Source organism: Leptodactylus fuscus, chromosome 3, assembly GCF_031893055.1.
Source record: "Leptodactylus fuscus isolate aLepFus1 chromosome 3, aLepFus1.hap2, whole genome shotgun sequence".
Taxonomy (NCBI): Eukaryota; Metazoa; Chordata; class Amphibia; order Anura; family Leptodactylidae; genus Leptodactylus; species Leptodactylus fuscus.
Genome location: NC_134267.1, coordinates 232453492 through 232472169, shown reverse-complemented (window position 1 = coordinate 232472169; position 18678 = coordinate 232453492). Strand labels below are relative to the sequence as shown.

Here is an 18678-nt window from a genome sequence, read left to right as displayed (position 1 = left end):
AATGTCTGAAAATTACCCAATAACCATGGCCATGGTCCATAATTCACACCCCCTTCACGGGCACCTTACTCTGCCTGCCCATTGTCCCAGCCCTTAATACACTTAGTTGATACTAAACTCAACCCTAATAGGTAATAATGGTGACCAAATCTATTGGGGGCCATGCATATTAGATAAATGTTGGCCCAACGTGTGGCAGTGGTTGACCTTCTAACGTGAATTAAGGTGTCTCGATTCTTCCCGAAGAATCCCAACGTGTCTGATCCATCATCAGAGAAGTCTGGTAGCAGCTTACACCTCATTCACAGCACTTATGGCCAACATGCCCATCAACGAGGGAGATACATCAGATGTTGCCCAACCAAGTGTTGACCCTCATCTACAGAAGGTGTATGGCCACCATAGGACTTTTCTTCCACGTACACCCAACCAAAGATACCGTAAACCCAAAGACTAAGTTATCAGAATGCTACTCCACTTTTATATGTTGGTTGTTGTGGGCATTGGGCTACCAAGAAGGTTTATTACTGGCCAAATTATTGAAACCAGTGATGGATTATTGAAGAGCATGGTGGCTGGAGACCTCTAAGATGTCAAATAGCGTTATTTAAGTAACACTGTCAAGTTGTGCTTTCAAATACAATAGTAACATCTCATTGATCTTGTTGCCCATGGACCAAACCCTGTCCTCCAATACTGACGGTTTCCATATACACCATATCCATCAACCCATGTTCTTACTCCTCGGTGCACCACTCCATATGAGTATTGCAGAACATTGGTCACATCTAGCAGTAGTAATGCACATCACAAATGTCTATAAGGTTGGGATGGACACTGAATTGTCTGGATTTGGACTGACCACCATGCGTTGATACAGAATATGTTGCGTAGTCCAATACACTGGCAACAGTGTTGGGTGGCGTGATAAGCTGGTACTAGTATAAGGCAGCAGAACACTATGATTATTATTGTGAGGATTTTGGTGGAAACCTCTTGGAACGTTGCTGAAGTTTCTAGCAGAGGGAAAACCTCCTGGAGTTGATGTTCATTTTGGTTACCCCGATAAGTTTAAGGGGCGTAGAAAGGCCAAATGAGGACATCATGGGGAAGTCACATAGGAGGTCTGAGAGCTCATCCCTTTCTTCCAGTTCATAGGTGGCATCGTTCAGCATTCGTCGGTGGAGGTGACAAGTCTGCTCGATCTTCAGCTTGTTGATGTCACTTCGGAGCCTCATGAGCTGCCGAGCCAACTGCTGGTCCTGAAGACGCATCTCTGTCTGTAATAAAGGAACAGATACATCATTACAGAAGGAATACATAACAGGCAGTGCCGGCTGACATGGCTTGTGTCCGGGCTACATCGCCTGCCAGAACAACCATATATCCTTTGATAAAGACTCAGTCATGATCAATGTAATAAGACTTGTGTACCAGAGTCTTCAAGAAATGATCATCTCATCATGGCAGAATATAAAGACCTCTAATGTCATCGTAAGGTCATGAAAGTCACAAAACAACATCTACAGTAAGTGTATGACTCAATAGAAGGAACAGACAAAATAAAAAGTATCACATTCTAGTTAGATATGGAAATTAATTGACTAGTTGAGGATCCTATCCTATTAATATTATAAATGTGAAAGTTTGTGGGTTTGTGAGTTTTGGATGTTCGGATGTTTGTTCCTCAATCACGCAAAACCCGCTCCACCGATTTGGCTGAAATTTTCCACAAACATAGTCACTACACTCGATTGCGCAATAGGCTACTTTTCGTCACAATAGCGCACATACGTTTGTGCCAGGACCCCCACAAAACCCAAACTCACACCACCATCTCTGCAATCTCACACACTTTGGACCATAGCAAGCCACAAAATTCCTATTGCCCTCTACAGCCTCGCCCCTAACCCCACACAATCACATATACATATACTTTACCACTTTGCCCCTCACCTTACCGATACTCCAGGAGGTTCTCTTTAACGCTCCGGAGTAGCCATGTTTGCCGACCCCCACCGCTCTGACAATCCGCGACACCGCCCACCCATGTCAATACCCCTAGGAGGTCTAATACATGCAAAGAAAAAAGTTTAAAAAAAAGTAAAAAAAATATAAAAAAAAAAATGAAAAAGGATTAAAAATTCAGATCACCCCCCTTTCCCTAGAACACATATAAAAGTAGTTAAATGCCGTAATACACATACATATTAGGAATCCCCACGTCCGAAATCGCCCGCTCTACAAAGCTATACAAATACTTTTCCTGTTCGGTAAACACCGTAGCGGGAAAAATGGTCAAAAGTGCCAAACCGCCATTTTTTCACTGTTTTGATTCTGATAAAAATTTGAATAAAAAGTGATCAAAGCAATAACATTTCCCGAAAATGGTAGAACTACAAAGTACACCCGGTCCCGCAAAAAAAGACGCCCTATACATCCCCATACACGCACGTATAAAAAAGTTACGGCTGTCGGACTATGGCGACTTTTCAAAAAAAAAAATTTTTTAACACAGTTTTGGATTTTTTTAAGGGGTCAAAATGTAAATGAAACCATATAAATATGGTATCCCCGGAATCGTAACGAAACACAGAATACAGGGGACATGTCATTTTGGTTGCACAGTGAACGCCGTAAAACCAAAGCCTGTAAGAAAATCGCAGAAATGCATTTTTTCTTCAAATCCACCCCATTCTGAATTTTTTCCCTGCTTCCCAGTACATTATATAGAATAAATAATGGCGGCATCATGAAGAAAAATTTGTCCCAGGAAAAATTAAGACCTCATATGGCTCTGGGAGCGGAGAAATAAAAAAGTTCTTGGGTTTAGAAGGAGGGGAGTCAAATCAAAAAATGCCACCGGCGGGAAAGGGTTAAATTAAAATACTTCTGTCCCAAAGTCACTATGTAAAGTTTCTCACGACACCGTATAGCAGCTCTAATACAAATTAACTTCAACACAAAAGTCTCACGTATTCTCTGAATTACAGAAAAAACAAGATATAAACTTACATTTCATATCCCATCCCTTATACACAGTACGAAAACCTTACCCACGCCTGTATATACCCACTTCTACAATCACCGCAGACGAAGTCGCGGGTACCAGCTAGTTAGTAATAAAGGTAGTTTTATATTATAGCAGCTATATACTAAGACATAGGAGCAGTATTATATTAGTTATATACAGTACTAAGACATAGGAGCAGTATTATAGTAGTTATATACTAAGACATAGGAGCAGTATTATAGCAGTTATATACTAAGACATAGGAGCAGTATTATCGTAGTTATATTCTTGTACTTAGGAGGTAGTATTATAGCAGTTATATACTAAGACATAGGAGCAGTATTATAGCAGTTATATTCTTGTACATAGGAGCAGTATTATAGTAGTTATATTCTTGTACATAGGAGAAGTATTATAGTAGTTATATTCTTGTACATAGGAGTAGTATTATAGTAGTTATATTCCTGTACATAGGAGCAGTATTATAGTAGTTATATTCTTGTACATAGGAGGTAGTATTATACTGTAGTAGTTATATTCTTGTATATAGGAGGTAGTATTATAGTAGTTATATACCTGTACAAAGGAGCAGTATTATAGTAGTTATATTCTTGTACTTAGGAGGTAGTATTATAGCAGTTATATACTAACACATAGGAGCAGTATTATAGCAGTTATATTCTTGTACATAGGAGCAGTATTATAGTAGTTATATACTAAGACATAGGAGCAGTATTATAGTAGTTATATACTAAGACATAGGAGGTAATATTATAGTAGTTATATTCTTGTACATAGGAGCAGTATTATAGTAGTTATATTCTTGTACATAGGGGGCAGTATTATAGTAGTTATATTCTTGTACATAGGGGGCAGTATTATAGCAGTTATATTCTTGTACATAGGGTTAGTATTATAGTAGATATATTCTTGTACATAGGAGTAGTATTATAGTAGTTATATTATTGTACATAGGAGCAGTATTATAGTAGTTATATTCTTGTACATAGGAGGTAGTATTATATTAGTTATATTCTTATACATAGGAGCAGTATTATAGTAGTTATATTCTTGTACATAGGAGCAGTATTATAGTAGTTATATTCTTGTACATAGAAGAAGTATTATAGTAGTTATATTCTTGTACATAGGAGTAGTATTATAGCAGTTATATTCTTGTACATAGGAGCAGTATTATAGTAGTTATATTCTTGTACATAGGAGCAGTATTATAGTAGTTATAGTCTTGTACTTAGGAGGTAGTATTATAGCAGTTATATACTAACACATAGGAGTAGTATTATAGCAGTTATATACTAACACATAGGAGCAGTATTATAGCAGTTATATTCTTGTACATAGGAGCAGTATTATAGTAGTTATATTCTTGTATATAGGAGTAGTATTATAGTAGTTATATTCTTTTACATAGGAGTAGCATTATAGTAGTTATATTCTTGTATATAGGGGCAGTATTATAGTAGTTATATTCTTGTACATAGGATTAGTATTATAGTAGTTATATTCTTGTACATAGGAGCAGTATTATAGTAGTCATATTCCTGTACATAGGAGCAGTATTATAGTAGTTATATTCTTGTACATAGGAGCAGTATTATAGTAGTTATATTCCTGTACATAGGAGCAGTATTATAGTAGTTATATTCTTGTACTTAGGAGGTAGTATTATAGCAGTTATATACTAACACATAGGAGCAGTATTATAGCAGTTATATTCTTGTACATAGGAGCAGTATTATAGTAGTTATATACTAAGACATAGGAGCAGTATTATAGTAGTTATATACTAAGACATAGGAGGTAATATTATAGTAGTTATATTCTTGTACTTAGGAGGTAGTATTATAGCAGTTATATACTAACACATAGGAGCAGTATTATAGCAGTTATATACTAAGACATAGGAGCAGTATTATAGTAGTTATATACTTAGACATAGGAACAGTATTATAGTAGTTATATACTAAGACATAGGAGGTAATATTATAGTAGTTATATTCTTGTACATAGGAGCAGTATTATAGTAGTTATATTCTTGTACATAGGAGTTAGTATTATAGTAGTTATATTATTGTACATGGGGCAGTATTATAGCAGTTATATTCTTGTACATAGGGTTAGTATTATAGTAGTTATATTCTTGTACATAGGAGTAGTATTATAGTAGTTATATTATTGTACATAGGAGCAGTATTATAGTAGTTATATTCTTGTACATAGGAGGTAGTATTATATTAGTTATATTCTTGTACATAGGAGCAGTATTATAGTAGTTATATTCTTGTACATAGGAGCAGTATTATAGTAGTTATATTCTTGTACATAGGAGAAGTATTATAGAAGTTATATTCTTGTACATATGAGCAGTATTATAGTAGTTATATTCTTGTACATAGGAGGTAGTATTATAGTAGTTATATTCTTGTACATAGGAGTAGTATTATAGCAGTTATATTCTTGTACATAGGAGCAGTATTATAGTAGTTATATTCTTGTACATATGAGCAGTATTATAGTAGTTATATTCTCGTACATAGGAGGTAGTATTATAGTAGTTATATTATTGTACATGGGGAGTATTATAGTAGTTATATTATTGTACATGGGGAGTATTATAGTACTTATATTCTTGTCTATGTGAGGCAGTATTATAATGGTTATATTCTTGTACAAAGGTGCATTTCGAAAACCACACAACTCCTGTTTGGGTTTTGCCTCTGAGTCTCAGAAAATTTATTTACCGAAATTTTCATTTCTCCTTCCTGTTTGTCTATTGGCAGCACATAGATGGGAGTTATGCTGCCTCCAGACTCCAGGAAATTAAAATTTCGGTAAGGAATTTTTCTCCATTTTTGTGCATATAGACCAATATTATGGTAGCTATTTTGTTATAAAAAGGGGCAGTATTATACTAGCTAAGCAAACTGTTTTTAGTAGCTATATTTTTGTATACAGCAGGTACTATTGTAGAGTGTGAATGATGGTGCTTGAAGGATCCTCTCTATCTGCACCCTTGATAGGATTGTCAATCTACAGCTAAACTGAACCCTCTTCATTGTATAGCATATGAGAGGGAGATTTAATTTTTACAGCGCCACTCTTCAATTGAACATGGTTGAACTGCAATACCAAATGCAGCCTAAGGACATTGGTGGCGCTGTTTCTTGAAAAAGGAGAACAAGGATTATAGTTATTCACATCCTTATCTATAAATGAATAAGGTTGCAACAGTTCCAGCTACATAGTCAAATATTCCCTGAACTGTGATTTATCGTTGAGTCCTTCATCATGAGAGTCTTCGCTGAATGGACCCATTAAACATTACACGTATTGTTTGAGCCTATTGAAAACTGACCTGTTTGGGGAATGTTCTCATGGCATCCTGCACGTTATTTTTGTTTTTACAGTCTCTGAAAAAAAAGGTCGTAAACCTCTAGATTTTAAAGGGCAAATTTCTGTGGGTGGTGTTTTCAATAGAAGCAACTAAATCCTTCACATTGGCCAAGACCCAAAGGCATTTTCCATTAGGACAGAAGATGTGACATCCACATTGTTTCTTAAGATGTGCAGGGCCCCCTGAGATCTTCCTTGGATCACTCTGGCATCTACTTTACACTTCTTTTTTATCGAGATAACCAAGTCTTGGAGCTGCTCCATGTGCTGAATACCCGTCACTACAACAAATGGTGTCTGGTGTTTATTGCCAAGACATGAGACGGGGAGGTAAAATGCAGAATTATGTCTGTGATAGAAGGAATGGAAAAACTTTCTGGACAGAAGTCCAAAATGAGTGGAATTGAAAAAGAAAATTGGAAAATATCACAATGTAGTATTAAAGGGTCAAACAAGTCACAATGAACTGTGAGATCAAAGGTTCAGTAATCACTGCTGAGCCAAAAACTACTATAATGCTACTCCTATGTACAAGAATATAACTACTATAATACTACCTCCTATGTACAAGAATATAACTACTATAATACTACCTCCTATGTACAAGAATATAACTACTATAATACTACCTCCTATGTACAAGAATATAACTACTATAATACTACCTCCTATGTACAAGAATATATCTACTATAATACTACTGCTATGTACAAGAATATAACTACTATAATACTACCTCCTATGTACAAGAATATAACTACTATAATACTACTCCTATGTACAAGAATATAACTACTATAATACTACCTCCTATGTACAAGAATATAACTACTATAATACTACTCCTATGTACAAGAATATAACTACTATAATACTACCTCCTATGTACAAGAATATAACTACTATAATACTACTCCTATGTACAAGAATATAACTACTATAATACTGCTCCTATGTACAAGAATATAACTACTATAATACTGCTCCTATGTACAAGAATATAACTACTATAATACTACCTCCTATGTACAAGAATATAACTACTATAATACTACTATGTACAAGAATATAACTACTATAATACTACTCCTATGTACAAGAATATAACTACTATAATACTGCTCCTATGTACAAGAATATAACTACTATAATACTGCTCCTATGTACAAGAATATAACTACTATAATACTGCTCCTATGTACAAGAATATAACTACTATAATACTACTATGTACAAGAATATAACTACTATAATACTACTCCTATGTACAAGAATATAACTACTGTAATACTGCTCCTATGTACAAGAATATAACTACTATAATGCTACCTCCTATGTACAAGAATATAACTACTATAATACTACTCCTATGTACAAGAATATAATTACTATAATACTACCTCCTATGTACAAGAATATAACTACTATAATACTACCTCCTATGTACAAGAATATAACTACTATAATACTACTCCTATGTACAAGAATATAACTACTATAATACTGCTCCTATGTATAAGAATATAACTACTATAATACTACCTCCTATGTACAAGAATATAACTACTATAATACTATTCCTATGTACAAGAATATAACTACTATAATACTGCTCCTATGTACAAGAATATAACTACTATAATACTACTATGTACAAGAATATAACTACTATAATACTACTCCTATGTACAAGAATATAACTACTATAATACTGCTCCTATGTACAAGAATATAACTACTATAATACTACTATGTACAAGAATATAACTACTATAATACTACTCCTATGTACAAGAATATAACTACTGTAATACTGCTCCTATGTACAAGAATATAACTACTATAATACTACTCCTATGTACAAGAATATAATTACTATAATACTACCTCCTATGTACAAGAATATAACTACTATAATACTACTCCTATGTACAAGAATATAACTACTATAATACTACTCCTATGTACAAGAATATAACTACTATAATACTGCCTGCTATGTACAAGAATATAACTACTATAATACTGCTCCTATGTACAAGAATATAACTACTATAATACTGCTCCTATGTACAAGAATATAACTACTATAATACTACTGCTATGTACAAGAATATAACTAGTATAATACTACTCCTATGTACAAGAATATAACTACTATAATACTGCTCCTATGTACAAGACTATAACTACTATGTTACTGCTGCTGAGTTGAATACATACGTGACTAAAGCAAGGAGCTGTCACAGCTCAGCTCCTTGCTTCGCCGCAGCACACCGGCTACTGGCTGTGTAGGCGCGAAGTGATGACGTCACATCGCACCTACAACTGTGTTCGCGAGACTACGGAGAGAGTGGCGGGGGAGCGAGGAAAAGGTGAGTTTAAGTGGTTTTTGTGTGTAGACATTGAGGTGGAACATGAAACTGGGGGCAGATGAAGGAGAGGACGGCATGACACTGGGGCAGAGATGGGGGGACATGATCCTTTTATTGATGATTCTGGGGGCAGAGATGTGGGGACATGAATCTGGGGAAGAGATGGGGGGACATGAATCTGGGGGCAGAGATGTGGGGACATGAATCTGGGGAAGAGATGGGGACATGAATCTGGGGCAGAGATGGGGGGACATGAATCTGGGGGCAGAGATGTGGGGATATGAATCTGGGGGCAGAGATGGAGGGGACATGAATCTCAGGGCAGAGATGTGGGGACATGAATCTGGGGGCAGAGATGTGGGGACATGAATCTGGGGGAAGAGGTGGGGGACATGAATCTGGGGGCAGAGATGGGGGGACATGAATCTGGGGACAGAGATGGGGGGACATGAATCTGGGGGCAGAGATGGGGGGACATGAATCTGGGGGCAGAGATGTGGGGATATGAATCTGGGGCAGAGATGGGGGGACATGAATCTGGGGGCAGAGATGGAGGGGACATGAATCTCAGGGCAGAGATGTGGGGACATGAATCTGGGGGAAGAGGTGGGGGGACATGAATCTGGGGGCAGAGATGGAGTTGACATGAATCTGGGGGAAGAGGTGGGGGGACATGAATCTGGGGGCAGAGATGGGGGGACATGAATCTGGGGCAGAGATGTGGGGACATGAATCTGGGGGCAGAGATAGGGGGACATGAATCTGGGGCAGAGATGTGGGAACATGAATCTGGGGGTAGAGAGGGGGGAACATGAATCTGGGGACAGAGATGGAGGGGGGACATTAATCTGGGGGCAGTTGAAGGATGTATATGAAACTGGGGGAGAGATAGAGTGGGGACATATAATTTACGGGTGACTGTAAGAGGATTATACTGTGTGGGGGCACATGGAAAATGAATGAGAATGGGTGGAGCCGAGATAAAAGTGGGTGGAGCTAAATGTGTCCCTCTTTCAGTTCTTCAAAAGTTGGGAGGTATGCATTACGTCTATTATGTGTCAATTAGAACAAGAAAGCAAATGATGTGTATAGTTATGTAGTATAGTTCAGTATACCGCCACATTTGCAGACACTATACTGTATGCTGGGCTATATGTGATCTCCTCTGTGCACAGACGCGGCTCTGGGGTGCAGATATTACCCGCTGACCTGAACGGAGACTTGGAGACTGGAGCTTTGTTTAGCTTTTTTACAGCACTTGGCAGCATACGTGCATCAAGCAGTGCCTGTTATGTGCTGAGACAAGTTCATGTCAAGCTCCTGACAGAGCAGTCTGAAGTCTGGATGAGATGTATTTTAGGAACAGCTGGAATTTTATGGGTCATTCTATCAATGATACAAAGTCAGCGCTAAGAAATGCAACGTGACCATAAAAACGAGCAGCCTGCTATCTTACACTGGAATGAAGAGGAATACAATTTCTTATGGCGAGTTTGGGTTTTAAGATCAATCCCTACTTGTCACAAGGGTCATAGTGCTGCACTGCTGAGACCTCCAGCCATCTGCTGCAATCTCTGGGGAAACCATAAGTTTCCAATAAATATTACCATAAGGAAATTTTTTGACAATGAAACATTTTAGTGGTGATGTCTTTTGTCGTGATCAATTGCCAATGGATCCGACTATGAATGCAGGAACTTTCTATAGTCAGAATCCAGCCATGATGTCCTTATTGTGGTTGGGTTATCTTCTCATACATGTAGTGTCCTCCTGATAACCAGCCATGATGTCCTTATTGTGGTCGGGTTATCTTCTCATACATGTAGTGTCCTCCTGATGACCAGCCATGATGTCCTTATTTTGGTTGGGTTATCTTCTCATACATGTAGTGTCCTCCTGATAACCAGCCATGATGTCCTTATTGTGGTCAGGTTCTCTTCTCATACATGTAGTGTCCTCCTGATAACCAGCCATGATGTCCTTATTGTGGGAAACTTCTCATACATGTAGTATCCTCTCCTGAAAACCAGCCATGATGTCCTCATTGTGTACGGGTTATCTTCTCATACATGTAATGTCCTCTTGAAAACCAGCCATGATGTCCTTATTGTGTTCGGGTTATCTTCTCATACATGTAGTGTCCCTCCTGATAACCAGCCATGATGTCCTTATTGTGGGAAACTTCTCATACATGTAGTTTCCTCCGGATAACCAGCCATGATGTCCTTATTGTGTCCGGGTTATCTTCTCATATATGTAATGTCCTCCTGATAACCAGCCATGATGTCCTTATTGTGGGAAACTTCTCATACATGTAGTATCCTCCTGATAACCAGCCATGATGTCCTTATTGTGGTCAGGTTATCTTCTCATACATGTAGTGTCCTCTTGAAAACCAGCCATGATGTCTTTATTGTGTCTGGGTTATTTTTTCATACATGTAGTATCCCTCCTGATAACCAGCCATGATGTCCTCATTTTGTTTGGGTTATCTTCTCATACATGTAGTTCACCTGCCTGATAAGTTGTCCATAATAAGGAAATGATGGCTGGGTTTCTGACAAGTCCTAGAGCGTAGAATGTTCCTACATTTATGGTCATATCTAGAACCAGACTTTTCCCGGACTCTCCAAAATTTTCAGGTTTGACCAAACCCCAAACATAGGTGGTGCATCTCCAGCCTCCTTGATGATGTCATGTCCTCTGGGGTCAACGATGTGGTCCGTTAAATGGGATATCCCGACATCATGATGCTTATGTTGTTTCATGACATTGGCACCACCTTCCCCATCTGACCACTAAGGTCCAAACACAGGCCTCAGGAGTGACCCTGGAGCACATGACGTCACACAGGAGGCAGGAAGAGGACTAGGAGGGTGCAAAGGATACCATCAAGATGCCCAGAATAGTTAGTTTTTAACCCCTTCCCTGTGCCTCTTATTCTGGTGGACTGCAGAAGCCATAAAATATGATAATTTCATCTATTCAACCCAAAACAAATCTTTGGGTCAAAGCGTCCGAACCTTAAATGAAACAAATCCCATCTCTGGTCATTTCCATTGTCGACCTATGAAGGCAATAGACGGTCACCACTAAGATGGTTAGAGAAAATCTTTAAAATCCTAAAATTTTTAAAAATCATTTATATCTACAAAAATGTTTGATTTTCAGTTGTCTACAGATTTACATATGGTTATGTTCATCTCAAAATCCCTTTAATAGAAGGTAATCTCTCATTTAGCACCTCTGTGTCTGGAGGACCTGACATATCATTGCATTACTATGGACACCGTGTAATTTTCAGTTTCCCCTCTGGGGGTGCTATAGAAGAGTAATGAAATACAATTATGGCTGTTATCCCAATACTCGACCACTGTCGTGTCACGCTCTATATAATTGATACTGCGAGCATTTAGCTATTTACCCTTTGACCTTCAATGACCCAATAGAAAGGTTCTTAATTACGTTAATGGGCACCTCGGTTAGTTCTTCCTCGTTTGCATTATTAATACCACCTTAGAACATTTAGAGCATTTAACAGCAGGAACAGGAGATCAGAGAGAACAGAATACATAATTCATAACGGGATGAAAATTAGTTGGTGAAACTAAGATTATTTTTCTTACTATACTGTATATATCCATGAGATGTGTCTCTCACCCTATGGTGTATGGATAGGGGGTGCAATAGTTGGAGGACCCTGGTGTCTGAGATTGAACTGCTTTCATTTAAAGAAAAATAAACAGTGCCACACTTATCCACAGGTCATGTGAGGTATTACAGCTCATCTACATTTATGGAGCTGGAGTTAATTTGAGTAGCCTTGGTGGACTTGGGAAATGAACAGTGTAACTGGTGGTCTATATAGTTTTTGAGGGACATTGAAAGAGTTAATGCTGCATCATACATCACAACCGTTCCAGCTTCAGCATTATGCGCTGTCTTGCCGACTCGGACAATAGTGACGCCAGTAGCCGTATGCTCCATGCTTCACCATTCAGCCGCTGTCTCTCCTGCCGACAGCTGGGAAGCAGATAAAGGTGACATAATGATGTCACTATTAGGTTCCTAGGAGTCCTGAGAGTATTCTACACTATGTTTTATAGATAGGTTCCTAGGAGTCCTGACAGTGTCCTACACTATGTCTTATAGATAGGTTCCTAGGAGCCCTGACAGTATTCTACACTATGTTTTATAGATAGGTTCCTAGGAGCCCTGACAGTATTCTACACTATGTTTTATAGATAGGTTCCTAGGAGCCCTGACAGTGTCCTACACTATGTTTTATAGATAGGTTCCAGGAGCCCTAAGAGTATTCTACACTATGTTTTATAGATAGGTTCCTAGGAACCCTGACAGTATTCTACACTATGTTTTATAGATAGGTTCCCAGGAGCCCTAAGAGTATTCTACACTATGTTTTATAGATAGGTCCCTAGGAGCCCTAAGAGTATTCTACACTATGTGTTATAGATAGGTTCCTAGGAGCCCTGACAGTATTCTACACTATGTTTTATAGATAGGTTCCTAGGAGCCCTGACAGTATTATACACTATGTTTTATAGATAGGTTCCTAGGAGCCCTGACAGTATTCTACACTATGTTTTATAGATAGGTTCCAAGGAGCCCTAAGAGTACTCTACACTATGTTTTATAGATAGGTTCCTAATACTCCTAAGCCACTGGCAGCAGGGAATGGAGGAGATTGTGGGGGAATAGGGAGAGGGGAATTTTAACAAGTGGCATGATACCATTTCGAGGCAACTAAGGGGCCATTATACTGCGTTATGCTTGGGAATGAATGGAGCCAAAGTTGATGTGGGCAGGACTGGATGTGGGGCTATGATCATAGAGATAAATGCAAGGAGGAGACAGAGAGGACTGTGCAGCCGTACTGTATGGCTGCACACTTCTCTTTACGAGCAGGAACTCAAGGAACACTCTGCCCAATCACTGTTAGTTACTGTAGTGGCCCTAGGAATCCTCCTGACTTAGTTTAGATGTATTTTTAATTTAATCTACCCCCTTTAAATATCTAATTTACTAATCTATTTAAACCTATATGGAAAGCTTACAGCCTTGTACAGATTTACTGCTAGCCTTGAAATGCAGAAATAGACTAAAGTAGGAAATGGAAACAGGAACAGCTCAAGATTTGCATGGATAATAATGTAAAACAAGTGTAACCATGTAATGATCCACCCATTGTCATCATGATATATGATAATGAATCTTATTATGTAGCACAAGTACGATTACATGTCTTGACACACAAGAACACTTACAAACACCTCTCTGTATACAGTGTGTGTACATATAAGTGCTTGATAGATGAATGAATGACCCTCCCTCTTCTCCTCATATGCTTGGTTCAGCTAAATTTGCATTCTTATTATTTCACTGTAGAGAGGAAGATAAGCCATTGCGGCGTACTGCAAAAGTTTTAGGCCGTGTGGAAAAATGGTTCAGTGTAAGAATGCTTCCAGAAACAAAAGGGTTAGTAGTAGAGATAGGCAAACATCTAAAGATGATTTTAGCTTTGGGGACAGGTGGTTTGGGGGCCAAGATTTGTTTCGGGTCAAATTTGGGACAAAGCACACCTTAAATTGGCTTAAAACATAGAGTAGAATACTCTTAGGGCTCCTAGGAACCTATCTATAAAACATAGTGTAGAACACTGTCAGGGCTCCTAGGAACCTATCTATAAAACATAGTGTAGAATACTGTCAGGGCTCCTAGGAACCTATCTATAACACATAGTGTAGAATACTGTCAGGGTTCCTGGGAACCTATCTATAAAACATAGTGTAGAATACTGTCAGGACGCCTAGGAACCTATCTATAAAACATAGTGTAGAACACTGTCAGGGCTCCTAGGAACCTATCTATAAAACATAGTGTAGAATACTCTTAGGGCTCCTAGGAACCTATCTATAAAACATAGTGTAGAACACTGTCAGGGCTCCTAGGAACCTATCTATAAAACATAGTGTAGAATACTGTCAGGGCTCCTAGGAACCTATCTATAACACATAGTGTAGAATACTGTCAGGGTTCCTAGGAACCTATCTATAAAACATAGTGTAGAATACTCTTAGGGCTCATAGGAACCTATCTATAAAACATGGTGTAGAATACTGTCAGGGCTCCTAGGAACCTATCTATAAAACATAGTGTAGAATACTCTTAGGGCTCCTAGGAACCTATCTATAAAACATAGTGTAGAATACTCTTAGGGCTCCTAGGAACCTATCTATAAAACATAGTGTAGAACACTGTCAGGGCTCCTAGGAACCTATCTATAAAACATAGTGTAGAATACTCTTAGGGCTCATAGGAACCTATCTATAAAACATGGTGTATAACACTGTCAGGGCTCCTAGGAACCTATCTATAAAACATAGTGTAGAATACTCTTAGGGCTCATAGGAACCTATCTATAAAACATGGTGTATAACACTGTCAGGGCTCCTCGGAACCTATCTATAAAACATAGTGTAGAATACTCTTAGGGCTCCTAGGAACCTATCTATAAAACATAGTGTAGAATACTCTTAGGGCTCATAGGAACCTATCTATAAAACATGGTGTATAACACTGTCAGGGCTCCTAGGAACCTATCTATAAAACATAGTGTAGAATACTCTTAGGGCTCCTAGGAACCTATCTATAAAACATAGTGCAGAATACTCTTAGTGCTCCTAGGAACCTGTCTATCTAATTTCTATCTCTCTAAGACAAGCAGGGGCAAAGTTATGTTAGAGTGAATATGACATTATTATATCCTGGTGTCCAATGGCATAAATAGGAATGGCGGGGCCCCATGGCGAACTTTTGACATGCCCCCCCCCCCCCATGACACTGAAGACCTCGACCGAAAGATCCCAGCACACAGTATTATGCCCCATAGTGGCCCCTGCACACACTATTATGTCCCATTGTGGATCCTGCACACACTATTACACCCCATATTGGCCCTGCACACAGTATTATCTCCCATTGTGGATCCTGCACACAATATTACACCCCATATTGGCCCCTGCACACAGTATTATCTCCCATTGTGGATCCTGCACACAATATTACACCCCATAGTGGTCCCTGCACATACTATTATGCCCCACAGTGACCCCTGCACACAGTATTATGCCCCATAGTGAGCGGTAGAGGCTGTCGCTGGGTCCTGCGGCAACCACTACCGCTGCTACCCCAATAGTTACACCCCTGCTGGTGGCTCTTCAGACCCCAGATTATAATAGGTGGAGGCCCAGGGGAGGTGTAAAAAAATATTCATGCTAACCCTCCATTTCCTATCATGTACCTCCTTGTAGTGTCTAACAATCTGTTTCCACTTCCTCGTTGATGTCTAGTGCCCTCCTGGCATATGGATGTTACAGATTTGAGTGTCTAGCTGCTCTACCATTATACCCAGGTGGAACTGTTCATCCACATAGTAGATGGCCAGGCACTTATTTGCAGTAGAAATGTGGGACCAATCATAGATAACAGATGATTGACACATTATGCGAGGGTTTTATTCATGGCACAAAGATTGTTATTCTGCACATGTGCCAGTCTCCATCAATAAGAAAACTGATGACCTTGGAAGTGCGATAGGGACGAATACATTCACAGAATGACAACGGTTAGAAAACACATTGGGTGTATTTAACTAACCACTATTCTGGTGCACAAGTTCCCTTTAATGAAATCTTGGCCGGGTTTCTAACAAGTCCCAGACCATAGAAAGTCCCTATACTCAAGGTCATATCCATTGGCAAGTGGTCAAGACAGAAGACTGTCACTACTAAGATATTTAGAGAAAATTGTGCACATTTTTTGATTCATTAAATTTGTAAAATTGTCTAAATTTTAATTGTATATAAATCCAAATGTTCTTGGGAATTCCACTTTAATATGGACAGAGGTTTCATAGGCTGATGTCTAGGTAAAGAAATATTGACCATGTTGGATTTCAACGTAACCAGCTATATGTCCAGGTTTAGGGCACACGGGAATGGAATTTCCCAGATATTTTAGAAGTCTCAAAAACATCATTATGTATGGAGGATATGGTTGACCACAATTGACCAGAAATTAAAAAAAAAATTGTGTTTGGTTCCATTAAAATACAGAGAAGTAGCTGCATGAACTATGATCCACTGAATGCCTGAAGAAGGTCAATAGAGTACCTGCTACCTGCGTACAGTAACATTCGCGGTACGATCAATGTTATGGATTATTCACATGGGTGTAAGTGGTGGATTACACCATTGTCTACACAATAATCCTCTTATAGCTAATGCGTCTGCTTTCTACTTCAGAGACGGAATCAAATGTTGCACGTGCAGCAGAATTTTTATGGCAGTCATAAGTAACCTGAGACCAGAAGGCAACTTACCAGCTCCTTCCTTAGCCAATTTAGAGCCTCATCGATGCTTTCGAAGCCATGGATCTTCCCTGATGTAAATACGCTCTCCTTTGGGACAGAGGTGTCCTTCTGAACCTGTTTCATCTCTAGAGTAGAGCAAACTGCTGCTCCAGTCTCTTTTCGTTCCTCCACCTCTTGCTCCACAGGAGGAGGATTTGGACTCTTCCAGGGTTGATCCTCCAGTCTTGCCCTCCATTCTAAATAAGATGGTCTCCTAGTCTCTAACCTCAACTTCTCCGTCAAGGCCTTCAAGTTTCGTAGATGGTCATCTGTTTGGGGGACTGAGGTACCTTCAGCTTCATCTTCCGGTTCCTCAATTTTTATCTTTGGTAATGACATGACGATGAGACAGACAGAGACTGATTTTGGTCCAAGCGGTCATACAGTCCACATCGTGCCTCCAGTCGATCCCGCAGAGACTTCCTATCTGGCTCTCATGGACTGTACTGGTTCATCCTCTTTTCTGACGCATCTGAAAATAATCAAGTGGCAATGGATGTCATAAAAACATGACTCGCTAAGCAAATAAGAGGACTGATCATTACGAGTTCATTGAAAAACAAGGCATCAAGAATTTCTGGTTTTGCAAAACTTATTACTTGAATGACACAGATATAGTTAATATATTATGACTGATGGTGCAGATAAAAAGCTGGCCTATGTAATGTCACAGCCAAAAGTCAAGAACACCAGGGACAAGAACAGAGACTGTCCCCAACCAAAGAGAGAGGTGAGCCTGCAGATATTGTTAGTTTATGTCTCTGCAGGGGTTAAAAAAAGGGGCATTGGAATACCTCTTTAATCTCATAATCTTCAGGTGATACCCACAGTAGCACAATAGGGTCATAATGTAATATATATCTATTGAAGACACAGAGCACTGGAGAAGTGAGGGGGAGGAGGGGGATGATGCTGCAGTCTATTTAGTTGTGTGATAGGGGGAAGGAGGAAGCTGATTGGTCAAAGCAGACAGCACAGCTCAGAAGAGCCCACCCATTCGGTGTCAAGTTACTCTTTCAGACCAAAGTTGTTGATGTGAGTTTCGTAGGGTAACTCTATACATTACATGAGGTCATGTTAATCAATTTAATAAATCCAGAAGAAGTCACAAATACCATTAAGGAGTCATCTCAGTACAACTATATTATCCTATGTAGACACCTGTCTCCAAATGCAAATCAAGGTGCAAGAAAGCGGTCTTATCCCTTCGAGCCCCCAAAATTGCCTTTCGTAGATTAAGGGGGTAAATGTTTGTGCCAGCAATGTAAAGAATCCCCACTGTAGGTCTCGATAACGTATAGCCCACTGGACCAGAGAGCTAATGCCAGGGTATACAATAAGGGTTAATAGGTGACAACCATCATCTTGGGAACATGGCGGCTCCCTGATCCCCCAACCCCACACTCATATCTAGGCTGCTAGCCTGGCTGAGAATGAATACAGAC

General features: G+C 39.1%; 1 protein-coding gene across 2 annotated transcripts in view; it reads right to left on the bottom strand.

Annotated features, from left to right (window-relative positions):
* Positions 1–613: 613 nt before the first annotated feature.
* The window catches only part of FAM167A (family with sequence similarity 167 member A), a 40829-nt gene continuing 22764 nt past the window's right edge, over positions 614–18678 (bottom strand). For both annotated transcript variants that reach the window (XM_075269321.1, XM_075269322.1), the window contains exons 2-3: positions 17204–17705; positions 614–1280 (exon numbers count right to left, since the gene is read on the bottom strand). In XM_075269321.1, the coding sequence (XP_075125422.1) occupies positions 1017–1280; positions 17204–17572 (633 nt within the window). In that variant the 5' untranslated portion in view covers positions 17573–17705 and the 3' untranslated portion in view covers positions 614–1016. The remainder of the gene's footprint in view (positions 1281–17203; positions 17706–18678) is intronic.